The sequence below is a fragment of the Sus scrofa genome, chromosome 9, assembly GCF_000003025.6.
Source record: "Sus scrofa isolate TJ Tabasco breed Duroc chromosome 9, Sscrofa11.1, whole genome shotgun sequence".
Taxonomy (NCBI): Eukaryota; Metazoa; Chordata; class Mammalia; order Artiodactyla; family Suidae; genus Sus; species Sus scrofa.
In genome coordinates, this window is record NC_010451.4 from 4,839,451 (window position 1) to 4,854,485 (window position 15,035).

General features: G+C 45.6%; 2 protein-coding genes across 2 annotated transcripts; both read right to left on the bottom strand.

Annotated features, from left to right (window-relative positions):
- Positions 5,667-6,554, bottom strand: LOC100520259 (olfactory receptor 51B2-like). The gene has a single exon (XM_021062377.1). The coding sequence runs from the start codon at positions 6,552-6,554 to the stop codon at positions 5,667-5,669; it is 888 nt and encodes a 295-aa protein (XP_020918036.1).
- On the bottom strand, positions 12,706-13,644 carry LOC100520442 (olfactory receptor 51B2-like). Its single transcript, XM_003129531.1, has one exon. The coding sequence runs from the start codon at positions 13,642-13,644 to the stop codon at positions 12,706-12,708; it is 939 nt and encodes a 312-aa protein (XP_003129579.1).

Sequence of the window (15,035 nt, forward strand, 5' to 3'; positions counted from 1 at the left end):
AAAAAAAAAGCAGCAAGAACAAAGTCACAAATGGAAAATTTCCAGTAATGTGTAGAGATTTCTTTTTTTTTTTTTTGTCTTTTTTTGTCTTTTGTTGTTGTTGTTGTTGCTATTTCTTGGGCCGCTTCCGCGGCATATGGAGGTTCCCAGGCCAGGGGTCGAATCGGAGCTGTAGCCACCGGCCTACGCCAGAGCCACAGCAACGCGGGATCCGAGCCGCGTCTGCAACCTACACCACAGCTCACGGCAACGCCGGATCCTTAACCCACTGAGCAAGGGCAGGGACCGAACCCGCAACCTCATGGTTCCTAGTCGGATTCGTTAACCACTGCGCCACAACGGGAACTCCGAGATTTCTTACTGGAGTATGACATATGTTAATATATAAAAATTGTGCCAGTAAATTAAGTCATGAACGATCTGAGAATCTCAGAGTTCATGAAATATTTAGAGGCTTTGTACAATTAGCTGCATTTTGCCTGGATATTTAAAATACTAGTACATAATTTTGCAGTTTTTTCTCAGGTATTTATGGTGGTGGACATAGCCTGTTCCATTAGTGTACAACTCTGTTGAAAATGTCTTTCCCACACTGATCTAAAAATGTACCCCCTTGTAACTTCCCACAATAGATTTTAGTTGTTTTATATAAAGGAATGCGGAATATAGATTATTATGTTTTCTCAGAATGCCACTTTTATACAGAGACATTCTCTACCCTTCTCATTTTCTTTACATAAACTTCAGTTCTTCTAATCCTTTCTCAGTCTTTATCTCCCTTGCTTTGCTTTCCTCCCTCCAATTCTCTTGTGTGTGTGTGTGTATATATATATTCTTACCTCAAGTCATACTTAGTAACAAGTTAATGAATGCATTTTTAGCAAAGACGGATGTATGTGAAAACATCTAACAAGCATAAATACTGCCTTTTCAAATATAATGTATACCTGCGTAGGCACTAAGATTATAAAGTCCGCATCTTAATTTATTCGAGGAGAAGAATTTGAGTTAGGATGTCCGTCTCATTGCAGGTATTATTTATGGGCAGTAGACGCTTCCACTCATGGTATGCTTGATGAAACTGTCCACTAGAAAGCGTGAACATATAGAGAAAAGTCAATCTTCTTTAGAGTTATATAACAATGTTCCAGTGAACAGAGAGGTAAGAGAGGAAACGGGCTAGACACATGCAGAATGGTCTTTAGGAGTAGCAGTGATGGGTAAAATGTTATGTTAGCGAGCGGCTCCATCATGGCAACAGGTTGAGGAGATGTGGAAAGAGAATCTCCGTTATATTTTCTCTGTACAATCCCTTCGTATTAGTTAAATTTTTCTCATCTGCCCCTGACAGTGCGAGCTTCTTTTCTGTGGATCCCTAAAGCTTCTGATGAATACACTGCATTTCTTATAGCTCATGTCCACATGTTGGAATCCGTGGGTGCACACCTTTGTTGCTAACTAGCCGGCACAGCCCTTTAAATTATGGATTATGTTTTATTCATCTTTGTTTCTCTAGGACCTATTGTGGGACCTGGTGCAATTTAGACACTTAATGAATTTTGGTGAGGGGATAAATTTGGAATAATCGCTCAGGTATTTGTTACATATTTACTATGATACACACTCACCACTAAGATTCAGGAAAGTGAATAGAGACAGCCAGGCACAGAGATGTGGTAGAGGAATACACAGCTACGCACCAAACATAGGTGACACTTCTGGGCACACCTGAGGACCCAGAAGCAAAGAGGCACACTTTCACACATGCACTATTCATAAATATGGCCCATCCACACATACGAGCACAATGTGAATCTTGCATATACTCTCCTAACTGGAGCCTTGCCCACCTCCTTCTCCTCTTCAGGGTCACCCGCTCTCAGGCTCCTCCCAGATGGAGCTTGAGTTATGTACCCCTCACCCATGCCATCAGCAGATGCGAAAGGTCCCTTTAAACGTGTGATAGATGGGCTGAATACTCTCCTTGTTTTCATCCACCCAGAACACCCAAGAGAGCAAACCCTCCTCTCAACTGCACTATAAACTCTTTTTGTGTGGATTTCTTTTATAAAGTTCCACAATGTATGATTTTGGACAAAATACTTGACTTGCCTAAGTAAGCTGCCTAAGCCACAGTCTCTTTATCTGTGTATGAGGAGTTACCATAAAAAGTAACTCCATCTGTATATGAGGAGTTACCATAAAATGTAACCTAAAGTTTGTTTTGTTTTGTTTTGTTTTTTTGCGGATCAATTCAATAAAAGTTTGAAGCTCCCCAACAATTGCTTTGAGTAGCAGCAGTAAGATCTCACCACCTAATTGACTTTATTCTATTATTGATATAACCTGAACGCATGGGAGCATCCAGCCTCCCTAACTGAGCTTTTCAAGCCGCCTTAAAAATACCTGTATGTCCCACTTAGAGTTATGGAGTTGAATCTTAATCAAGGGCGATCGCTACGCTTATCGCTATGACCGTTCATTTTGCTAGATTTGTTCCCCTGCCTCATCCACCAACAATACGCTTGGATCCAGCTGTTCAACAGTGATAACATTCGATAGTCCGGCCAAGAGGCTTGGGTGGGCTCTCCGATGAGACAGGGCTAGAGAACGCCAGGAGGGACTCAGAAAGAAGTCAGATAGAGGGAGTGGCAGGGGAAGCTGTCTCCTGAACGAGCAGCCGTAAGATGGTCAGAAAATAAAGAAAGGAGGAAAAGGATAGACACACTATGGAGACATCAAGGTACATGTGGTCTCTATAAGGTGTGGGAGTAAGCGAGGTACAGAATTCGGAGGATCTGGCATCTAAGGTTTGGATGTGGGAGATGTCGGGCCGAGGGAAGTGTCTTAGGAGCAGACATGGACAAGCTGGTCACAGTGGAACTTATGTGGAGGTAACACCAACCAGTGGCCCCTTATCAGGAAAAGGCAGGGAAAGTTCATATCCATGTGATACAGCATCCGTCTGGGAAATGCCACCCAGTGGTTCCAGGGGAAGGCGCCGTTGATAAACACAACAACTTAGATGCTTTTCACAGGCACTGCGGAAGTGAGGGACGTTAGTCTCAGAACATCACCCACCGTACGCTTTTTGTCACGTGATATTTTCAGAAAGAGCAGTGCAATGGGCAGGGGTTAGGGTAACTCTGAAACATAACGAGAGGGAAGTAGGTTAAGGATGTTGACAATGCTCTGCATCCTCAACAAGTCAGTTTTACGCTCTGCTCCTCAAGACAGAGAGACGGCTCGGGGGCCCAACAGCCTTGCAGCGTCGGTGGAGAACCTGACCTGAGGCCCGGACAAGGTCAATGTCCAGGGAGTGATTCTGGGGACACCCCACCCACCTACACCCCACCTTCCTGCCACACACACACAGACACGCCCCCCCAAACACACACACACTCACACACACATACACACCAAACACACACAGTCACACACGCATACACACCACACACACACACACACACACACACACACACACACACACACACTCCCAGGCCTGCAAACCACCCATGAAAGAAGGCGGAGGGGACCAAACCCAGAAAAAGAAACTTTTAGGAGGCTTAGTAAAATGTTTGGAAATGTGGGGATTAAAATATATTTTTCAGATTCCAGGCAAAAATAAAAGGAAAAGGAGAGAAAACGTGGACATCTTCATTATCACGTTTAAGTTAGAAAATGCCTGCAACGACCCTCTTCATTCGTAAATCGGGACTGGTCAATATTGCCAAAGTCTGTGTCCACACACGGGACACCGTTTGAAGGTTGTGTGTTGCTTAGATTTTTGTTGTCGCGTCTTAAGAACTGCTAAGCGGGCAGGAGCATGTAACATATTAATGCATGTAAAGCTCTTGGAACGATGCTTGAAAGAGGGTGTTTGCTATGACAGCGAGAAACTGAAGTCTGTCGCACTGAATTAGATGCATCAGCCCTCGCCACAACCCCTAAAGAACTCTGTTTATTTTTTAAAGGACTGCATTAACAGATTTGGAGGCTTAGAGAGTGGCAGGCAGGCATCTTTGGGAAGACCACAAGCTGATGGGGAAACACAACTGCTGCCTTGGCCGAACTCATGAGATGACGGAGGATAAATTGTTGGGACTTGATCATCCTCAGGAGGAAAGCAGAGATGTGACTCCTGCTTTCATGTCAGTACTAACTCCGGGTGGTCTGTGTAGGACAGACTGAGGTTTGGCAAACTCCGGGTAGAGGTCAGAGTGAAAATGGAGACTAAAAGCCTTGTCTCAAAGCTGCACTTGTTTGGAAAGATGCTATTTTTTACTAAAATTGTACTGGAAATATCCTTATATGTGACTGGATCAGTAGGTGAATTTATTGATTTATTAATGACAAGGTTTTTTTCAAAGCAAGGAATTATAAAAAGAATGCATATGGTGTTTAAAATTAAAATCTATACACGCACATTTATTTTAAAAAATCAGTAATTTCAATGTTTGTCCTGTTGTTGTTCATCATTGAATTTTGACATTTGAAACAGGCTGTTTAAAGACCAGCAGAGTGTAAAATCCTGTTGTGGCATCCTTTGCACCTGCAAGAGTAAATCTGGGTTCTCAACTTGATCCCATTTGTTGATTTGTATTTAGATTCCTAAGTTTCTTTTTCTGTTCTTTTTTTTATGGTTGCACCGATGGCATAAGGAAGCAGGCCTACACCACAGCCACATCAACACCAGATCTGAGACGCATCTGTCCATTAGCAATAGACTGTAGACTATGGCTCAGCCAAAATGAGCAGCATAAAGACTTTGAAGACAGTGGAAGGAAGAACCTACTCCATTGGTGTATAATATTACTTTTGCCAGGTTTTCTGCCTTGATCAGCAGAAAAACTTCATAAAATAAAAAAAATCCCTGAGGTCTCATATGTGAAAAGCAAGGAAAGAGAGGTGGACACAGGAGGTGAGGCATCAGAAGTGACGTGGAATGCTAGAAAGAAGAAAACGTGGTGTGTTGATGCTGTGCAGCCATTGGGCAGAAGGGAATGAGGGCTGGGGGTCCAGCTTCAGCTAGCTCACAGGAAGCTGGCTGGTTGCTGCTGAACTTGCTATTGTATGTTTCCCTTTTGAAATAAAATACAGGAATGTTCTACGGGAAACCGAAGCGTCAGGAGGAGGTTTCCTAGAGTTCTGTACATGGGCTGGTTTTCCTCACCAAGGCTTGTTTATTTATAAAGCAACATCATTGCCAGTACAGTTAGACTCAAAACATAGGTATGGGAAGATGATAAACACATCATTCTAATTCTGTTGGATGAAACACACAAAATGTACCTCCAACTGCACATCTTTTTTTTTAAGATCACCCAAGCTTGAGCCAGGCTGTTTTGGTCAACTTCTCTTGACATTTTAGAAAATTTAGTAGAATTTCTTCTTCCTTTACATATAGAATCTGAAAAGGCCCATCTCACCATTTCTTATATCTCTTTCCCCAAGATCACTGGCATGTATTTTTTTATTAGAATCTATGTCCTGATATAGTATAGTATAATATATGCATAATCTGCTCAAGTCAATTTCTAGCTTTGTGTTATAGTTAAAATCTCATCTATCTCTGGAAAGAACATTTGAGCATGAAACCAAGATTCTCTTCCAATAATGGGAAAGACCAAAACATCCTAGAGATCTCAAGAGGCTGAAATGAAGGCTCAAGCCCTACCGCGCACAAAAAAGAGGCGAATGATGCGCCTCTGAATCTGCTTGGTCTTGACGCTGTATATCAGGGGGTTCATGAACGGAGGAAAGAGGAAGTAGACGTAGCTCATGGTCATGTGCACTGCATGCGGGGCAAAGACTAGGGCGCAGCTGACGTGGGAGACACACGTGTGGAGCGCCTTGGCTCTCTCCCCTCCAGAGGCGATGCCCATCACAGTCTTAAGGATGAGGATGTAAGAGACAAGGATAATCAGAGCATCCAGGAAGAAAGTCAGAGCAACCAGAATAACGGGGTACACACGATTAAAAGTAATATCAGCACAGGCGAGTTTCATGACATCTTGGTGGAGGCAAAAGGCGTGGGAAAGGACGTGGGAGTGGCAATATGGGAACCAATAGAGGGGCAGAATAGGGGGCACGAGGGACACAAAGCCCCTCATCAGTACCCCTAGGCCTACCTTCACCACCCGGGATTTGGTAAGAATGGAGCTGTACCGCAGAGGGATGCAGATGGCAATGAAACGGTCACAGGCCATGGCGAGCAGGATGCCCGACTCGACGATGGAAAGGGAGTGAATGCAGTAGGCCTGCAGGAAGCAGGCTCCGTGGCTTATCTCTCGCTGATTCAGCCACAGGACACCCAGGACAGTCGGCATCGTGGCCAGTGTCACGGTCAGGTCCGTGCCGGCCAGCATGGCCAGGAAATAGTACATGGGTTGGTGGAGACTGCGCTCCGCCCTGATGAGGGAGAGGAGAGAGCCGTTGCCGAGAAGCACCGAGCTGTAGACCACCAGCAGGGGGATGGAGAACCAGGGATGAGCTGCCTCCAGACCTGGGAAGCCAGTCAGCACAAAGGGGGCAGCACTGATGTTGGGCCACATGGTCTGTCCACAGCTGGGGGCAGCTTTCTAGAACCTTTTACCCAAGAACCCAGATGTTTCCGTTTGTACCCTCTCCTCCTAGGAGTGCACCACTGCAGCCTCAGTCAGAAGCTCAGATAGGATCGTCAATTTTGTGTATGGTTTTACAAGTATCTCCTTTAGGAAGAATAAGAGATCTATAAGCTGTCCTAAGGAAAGGAACGATGGCCTTTTCCTAAATGAAGTGCAATATTAAGTTAATTGCTAAAATGTTCTCAATTTAAAACAAAAAATTACAGAATGCCAGTACTCATTCTTATATATAGGCTGAAAGGTGTTTGAAGCTGTGAAGGTAACAAAAATAAGATAGACATATACAAATGGATAATAATATTGCTTCACTGGATTATCTTTTTGTCTGGCTATGCATTGTTGATACATGCAATCTTTATTTTACTTTTATATTACGCAATTCTGATAGAGGCACAGTTCTTGTAAGGAAATGGTTCCTTGTTTTGCTTGGAAATTGAGTGTCAGTGGTTTATGGAATTCTAACAAAAGCCATAAACCTTCTATGCTGAAAATGGACCAGAACAGACATGCCCCCTTTAGACTAAATGCATTCCCAGTTTTCCTGAAGCCTGCCCGTGGTTCCCCACTGGAACCTCCCCACCTGCCTGAACATGCTTGTCCTGATGAAGTCTTGGTCTCGGAGGTGACCATTCTGGGGGCGGAGGATAAGCCCCTCTACGCAGACCTCGAGAACAGTCTCTCTAGCTTCCTTTGACTGCATCTAGCCTCAGCAGGGAGAGGAGTCGTGTCCTCCCTCCTTCTGTGCCTGGTGCTCGTCCACACCGCAGTCGTGCTGCGGCAGTCCTTTGAAGGCTGAGTCCAGGTTCTCCCACCTCCAGCACCGAGGAAGACACGAGGTGGGAGAGACTTTGTCTGTAGAAATCACCTCCCCAGGGCTTTCCCTTTCCAGCCCCTGGGGAGAGTCTTTGATTTGCCTTCCCTTCCTTCTTATTCTGGGAGAAGCTGGGCTCCTCAAACAGTGCCTGCAAGTCTGCAGTTCCCTAGGGGTCTAATGAGAAAATGGAAATTCAAATGTTAACACAGGTGCGAGGAGGCCAGGCTTCCCCTGTGCAGGGTCACCACACAGGTGTGGGGATGTGGCTTGTGGTCCTGTCATCGGGACTTAGGAAACTGATGAATGGGTTCCCATTGTCTGTCTCAAGGTCAAGGTAGTAGTTTTACTCTCAGGAGTCATATGTGCCTTTGCTAATCCTGGAATTAGTGAATCCCAATTGCCTTTGTGTCTTTCTTGTTTCTTTGGGGAAATCTGTTCTGATCTACAGAATCCTCAATGGCTCTGTGCATAAAGGACATCTTATACTATGTCTTAAAAGTCCTTCATTGTCTGATTCTTTTTCATTTGTGGCAAGTTCAGGGTGATGGACTTGTTCTTTTCATTAGCAGAACTTAAAGATCTAGCTGGGGCTGGGCTGGAAATCTCCCCTTAAATTTACATATCACACTCATCACTGCGTGAAAGTCAGTGTGCTGGGGGAGGAGCATAGACGATATAGCTGGCATCCAGAAACCTTGAGAAAAAGTGCTATTTATGCCGAGAATTGAATAATGCCAAGAGTAAGGAATGTATTAGTTTTGGGCCCAGCACTCCTTTCATGCAGAGGAAAAATAAAAAATAAAAGACAAACAAACAAAAGCATCTGCCCTGGTCATGGGACAAGAGAAAACATGACGACTTTTGAAAACGTCATTTTGTATTAAATGTGTGTGGACGACTGAGGTATAGTATCATTAGAACAGGACATGGAACAGAGCTTGACCTCAAATGAATCTGTGTCAGCAGGTTCGGATCACATAGGGTCTTACAAATCGGGTCAGAAGTTTAGACTTTATCGTATTGGTATGAGTATGAAGGAAACGATAGGGCCAGGCTTGCGGTGGATGGGTCATTGTTTACAGCTCACGTTGCTACAGCATGAAGAGTCCATTGGAAAAGAAGTGGGAAAAGGGAGAAAAAGAGCAGACAGTCATCTACTGAGACATTGTGCTGGTGTGGCTGTGACTGGGTATTGTCCGTAGGGCTGGATGGCAGTTAATGCGGAGAGGGTCAGGACTTAGAAAGACTGGAGCCTGGCATTTGACTCAGGTGGTGGATTAAGGGAAGCGTGGCACCTGCATGTCTGATTTTAGCCGAGTGGGGGGCGTTTCACGGACTCAGGGAAGGAGCACGGGGGATCGTTACCTAATTCGTCGATGGACAGCTCTTGGTTGAGTGGCTCTTTTCCACTAAGCCTTGTTTCACACACTAGATTCTGAGAAAGAATGACCTGAACGCGTTCAGCTTGGGGCATTCCGTGCCTGTAAGCAGCCGTTCCGGAAGGCAGTTCCTCTGGGTGGACCTCAGCACCAAAGTTAACATGTCAAATGGGACGCATCTGGGTCGTCATTTTTGCTGAGGTCTTTAGGTGGACTGTAGACCTATGGGCACATGATGCGGGACAGAGGGCACCTGTGGGGGATCATCAGACTTTAGGGTTTTCGTATGTGTTCAGCTCAATGGCTCAAACATTTCACTCTGCGGTACATTTTCCCTTTATGAAACCAGTGAAGGAAACATCCAGTTCCCCAAGTAGATGGGTCTGAAAACCTTTCCTGATCAGCCATGCAGAAAACGCCTCCCAACCCCAGTGTTTTAAGCACTGCAGGGGTGATACCCCATTTCCTGCCGTCATGTTCTGTTGTCCCATAAGCTCCTTGTACAGACGGGATGAGCAAATATTTGTTGCAGAGAAATCATCCATTCCGCTCTGGCCTTGAGGGACCTGCACAGCGTCAATGTTTTGTGTTTTTGACTGGGGGTGGGGGGGCTTCTATTTTCTTCTCTCTTCATAGTCTTGACATTTCTTTCCTGGCATGAGGACGAGGGGAAGGTTGATGTAAATCATGGAGCAGGAAGGATTCTTCCTCCAGGAAGCATGTCGTGTTTTCTCTGTCAAGAGTCTAGTTTGCACAATAGAAGGTTCACCGTGGGAAGAGGTGCGGCAAGGTGTTTTCATAGCATCTGGATGGACATCCTGCGGTGAATGCTTCGACAACGTACAGAGGCTCTTTTTAACTTCTCTATCTGTACGTGACTCGTGACTTCTTTGGAAAATTTAATACGCGAAACATGGTCAGGGAGAGTCTCGGAACTCAGGCCAGAGGGTATTCAAAGGGTCATCCCGACACACTGATTTAAAAGTAAACTTAAAAGACTGATTTATTGTCATTAACTTTATCACAAGGGCCATAAGAGGTTCAAAATTAGAATTTACTTACAGAGAATAATGATCCCCCAATTATGTTCGCTCACAAGCATATGTGCATCAGCACCTGTACCCGCCACCGTGTATGCTCACAGGTGCACACACACAAGATGCACACACACACACACACACACAAACACACAAGACCCCCCCCCACACATGCACATACTGATGCAATGCTTCTTCCTTGGAGATGGATTGTTGTACTTGTTTTGAGAACTAAGGTGGCTTATCTCCCGGTGCACATGAAGTAAGGATTTTACATGACCGTTTCCAGTTCCGTGTGGTCTTCCTCAGAAACCCGTGACCAGGCATCCGTAGGCTGTGAGCCAACCCTGTGATAACTTGTTTAAGCCCTAGTGGAAAAATCCCTTCCAGTGTAACTCAGCTCTTTGCTCAGAGAGGAATCCAGGTCTTTCTTCTATCTTTGCATCTGTGCCTGTATCCAATGCTCCACCTCCAGCCCGTTGTTTCTTATCATAAGTTATGGATTTCTTGAGTATTTCATTTGGCTGTCGATTTACGACTGGCTCCTATTTTTTTTTTCTTTTTTGGAAAACCGCCAGTAAAAGCCACTCAGTAGAGACCCTAATCTATCCAGTTCTCTCCCAAATAGGGTTGCAAAGACCTGTGTGTGCTGTGATTTTTTTTCGGTCAACGACTTCCGTTTTATTTCCATTGTCTTGTACTTCCTAAACTTTGAGCACATACTGAAGTAGTCCTAGCTTTTACTATAATTATTAAGAATTAGACAAAAAATACACATACTGACATTTATTTCTATATGTCTATTTAATGAATATGTTATTGCCTTCCCTTAAAAGCCTACAGTACAGAATATTTCCAAAGGTCATGTTCATAGGTCACCATTTCATCATTTGGATTTGGAATCATCTCCAAGTTTCCAGAATATTTTTTTAAATGGTAATTTTTTTTCTGATGCATGGATTTGATACATAGTAGATAATATTTGGGGAGTTAATGGCACTAATGTTCTTTAATAATCCGAAAATTTAATATCATATTTTTCCTCCCAAACTTTTATCTGCTGTTCTAAAACACCCACACGTCCTGTTAAATGGTAGGTCTTGACAGTATCTCATGTCTATCCACTCTGTTCACCTTCACTTTACATAGCTTCGCTCCTAGGCGCTCTTTCTCAAACTGGTACGCAGTCTTCTTTCTGATTCTCTTGGTCCCCTGTTGCCTCACTCAGGTCCACACAGTTCCTGAATTTACATCTTGTCACCATCACTGACGTCACCTCGCCCCCTTGCCTAGAACTGCTGGGTAGCTTCCCGAGGCTCCTGGGTGAACACCCACACCCTTGCTGTGGCCACCAGGATGCTCTTGTCTCGACCCCTTCTCCTCTCCACCTCCGCTTAGGACCGTCACCCTCTTCGTGTCAGCCACGTCCGTGGAAGCTTCCATCCTCCATCCCACGTCCAGCCCCCTCCCCCATGCTGCTTTCTGCTTAGAGCGTTCTTATCCCGGTTTACCCGTTATTTTCTAATCCATTTTCGGATCTGAGCTGAAGGGACACTGCTCAGGGGACTTCCCTTTCCTCAGCTTGGATGTGATCCTTATTGAGTCCCATACCTCCAAGCAGTTTGCACTTTATGTGTTGTCACTAATCACAGGGATTATTCTCAATGTCATTGTTTTAAAATATTTGATTCTCCAGTGGGTTGTGATACACAGAAGGCAATATTTTACACCTGTTTGCTTGAGGTTAGATCACTTTTGTTTAGCATCATTCCCATCTCTTGTCTTAAAATGGAAAAACAGTAGTGCTGCTACCTTTGAAAATGGATACAATGGGGTTCCTACTGTGATGCAGTTGGTTAGGACTGCAGCAGCTCAGGTTGCTGCAGGTGCAGTCCCCAGCCCAGCACAGTGGGTCTAGCGTAGCTGCAGCTGTAGCTTAGGTTGCAGGTGCAGCTCGAATTTGATCCCTGGCCTGGGAACTTCCATATGCTGCAGGTATCGCCATGAAAAAAAAATAGAAAATAAATATATTGAAGTCTGATTTAAATTCCTTACTTTTCTCCAAATATTAAGTTACTATGAAATAGAATAAACAGAAGAATTTATGCACAAAATAAGAAATATATAAATCAACCTGGAATCAGAGAGGTCTTTAATCACATGGCCCCCAGATCTCAACAAAGTAAGTAAAATAAAGATATTTGTATATGAAATTGCATATGTAATAAAGATGAAAAAGGACGTATTTTGGGATCCTCTTGTGGGTCAGCAGGTTGAGGACCTGGCATTGTCTTTGTGATGATACGGGTTCAATCCCTGGCCTCAGTCAGTGGGTTAAGGATGCAGCACTACCGCAGGCTGTGGTGTAGTTCTCAGATGTGGCTCAGACCCAGTGTTGCTGTGGCTGTGGCATACACTCCAGCTGCAGCTCTGATTCGACCCCTGGCTCAGGAACTCCCATATCACGGGTGTAGCCATTTAAAAAAAAGAGAGAGAGAGACAAGTCCAAAGTTAGACATGAAAATCATTACAAGCTGAACATTTTTCATGCTTTTAACAGTAAAAAGTAACTGAATATGCAAAAAACAAAATATCATATTGCACTGAATCCTCCAGACATTCCAAAACTGTTTCTAGCCTCTACTTAGCATTTGGACAGAAGAACACAGGCTAATGAGAAACGAAACAACCCAGGAATTTAACAAATGGCATCTCCATCAATGACGTCGTCTCATCTGGGGAAGTGGAGGCTGCCATGGAAGTGCTGAGATGTAGCGGGATCCCGTGGCCCTCTGTGCAGAGGGACCTCAGATCCCCCCATCCGCCCTGGTCAACCCCCCAGAGCCAGGTTAACATCCAAGCCTATGTTTAGATAAAAGGCGGAGAATGCCGTGCTGAATCTGCTTGGTCTTGATGCTGTAGATGATAGGATTCATTAAGGGGGGGAAGAGGAAGTAGATGTAGCTCATGGTCACGTGCACCACTTGTGGCACATTCCGCCCAAACCTGTGGACGAACGACAGACCAATCACAGTGACGTAGAAGATGAGGACACAGCCGATGTGGGAGATGCAGGTATTGAGGGCCTTGGATCGCTCCTCCCCGGAGGCGAGGCCCACGACTGCCTTAAGAATGAGGATGTACGAGAAGAGAATGATGAGAGCATCCAGGAAGACTGTGAAGGAAATGAGAACTACGGGGTAAAGTCTGTTGAAAGTGGTGTCAGCACAGGCCAGGGTCATGACTTCCTGATGGAGACAGAAAGCGTGGGCGAGGACGTGAGAGTGGCAGTATGGAAAAGAAAAAAGACGCAGGATTACAGGCAGGATGGATAGAAAACCTCTCACAAAAGCTCCCATCCCTACCCTGACCACGTGCGTGTTGGTGAGGACGGCCGCGTATCTCAAGGGATGGCGGATGGCAATGAAACGGTCACAGGCCATGGCGAGCAGGATGCCCGACTCGACGATGGAAAGGGAGTGAATGCAGTAGGCCTGCAGGAAGCAGGCTCCGTGGCTGATCTCTCGCTGATTCAGCCACAGGACACCCAGGACAGTCGGCATCGTGGCCAGTGTCACGGTCAGGTCCGTGCCGGCCAGCATGGCCAGGAAATAGTACATGGGTTGGTGGAGACTGCGCTCCGCCCTGATGAGGGAGAGGAGAGAACCGTTGCCGAGAAGCACCGAGCTGTGGGCCACCAGCAGGGGGATGGAGGCCCAGGGATGAGCTGCCTCCAGACCTGGGAAGCCAGTCAGCACAAAGGGGGCAGCACTGATGTTGGGCCACATGGTCTGTCCACAGCTGGGGGCAGCTTTCTAGAACCTTTTACCCAAGAACCCAGATGTTTCTGTGATAGTGCGTCACAGAGGCCTCCATCACAATCTTCATACCTGAGGATAGTTAATTGGTGTGATAGATGCAAGTGGACAAGTATCTTCCTGCAGAACAAGAGTAGAGGTTTGCAGGTTACACTGCAGATGAGTAATACCGGTCTTTTCCTAATTAGAAGAAAATAGTGGCTAATGGTTAAATTTTTCTCCACTTAGAAGAGTACGTTCATTAACTTTTCCTAAAACGTCAGACCCTAGTATTGTGTGTATGCTTAAATTTTTTTGCAGCAATGCCGACAGCAACAACCGTAAGGGAATTAATTGCACATGGACAGAGATCCTAGTTAACTGCTTTCTTGCGGTGATTGCCAACTTTGGGGACCCATTCGGTTTTGGTTTTGTTCTTCGATCTCTCACAGGCATGGTAACTACACAATCTGAGTTTGAAGAATTTTTCTTTTTTTTTTTTTTTTTTTTTTTTGGTCTTTTTGCTATTTCTTGGGCCGCTCCCGCGGCATATGGAGGTTCCCAGGCTAGGGGTTGAATCGGAGCTGCAGGCACCGGCCTACGCCAGAGCCACAGCAACGCGGGATCCGAGCCGCGTCTGCGACCTACACCACAGCTCACGGCAACGCCGGATCGTTAACCCACTGAGCAAGGGCAGGGACCGAACCCGCAACCTCATGGTTCCTAGTCGGATTCGTTAACCACTGCGCCACCACGGGAACTCCAGAATTTTTCTTTGTTTTGGAACTTGAACACCAGCGTTTGATGGCGCGTGCTAAGTAGCACTGTCACTTCCAAGTGCTTTGCCACTCCAGTGATTATTACCCTTTTGTGGGCTTGGCCCCCAGAGGTGTGGGCCACTTACCAGCCACAACTCACCAGTATGAGGACTTGCTGGACACGCAGCCTTAGACTCCACTTCCAACTCAGTCAAAATGTGCCTTTTATTACAACCCCAGGTGATTCAGGTGCCGGGCAATGTCTGAGAGGCCCCAGGCTAAGCAAGCCTTCTGTGGTCCATCTTTGGAGAGAGGTGCTTTTTCATTCTTCCACCTGATTGCTTACCTGATGCATGCCTCCAGATATCCTCACGCAATATTTTTCATTGCTCTCTCATTGCTCTCTCACCACTCTTTCTGCCTCTTGTCCTTTCTGCCTCTTGTCCTTTCTGCCTCTTGTCCTGTCCAAAGCTATTTGACACAGGTGAATGTTCAGGTTCCGTCTCATGTCCCCTCTTATCTCTCCTTTCCCTCTGGTGCTTAACTCCTGATGAGCGGTTGCTCATGTGACTGGTCACATTGCAAGGATCCCATGGCCTGAGGTGCCTCAAGACCGTCCCATTT

Excerpts from the sequence above, each read along its gene's own strand:
- LOC100520442 (XM_003129531.1), bottom strand. The coding sequence starts at position 13,644 with ATGTGGCCCAACATCAGTGCTGCCCCCTTTGTGCTGACTGGCTTCCCA.
- LOC100520259 (XM_021062377.1), bottom strand. The coding sequence starts at position 6,554 with ATGTGGCCCAACATCAGTGCTGCCCCCTTTGTGCTGACTGGCTTCCCA.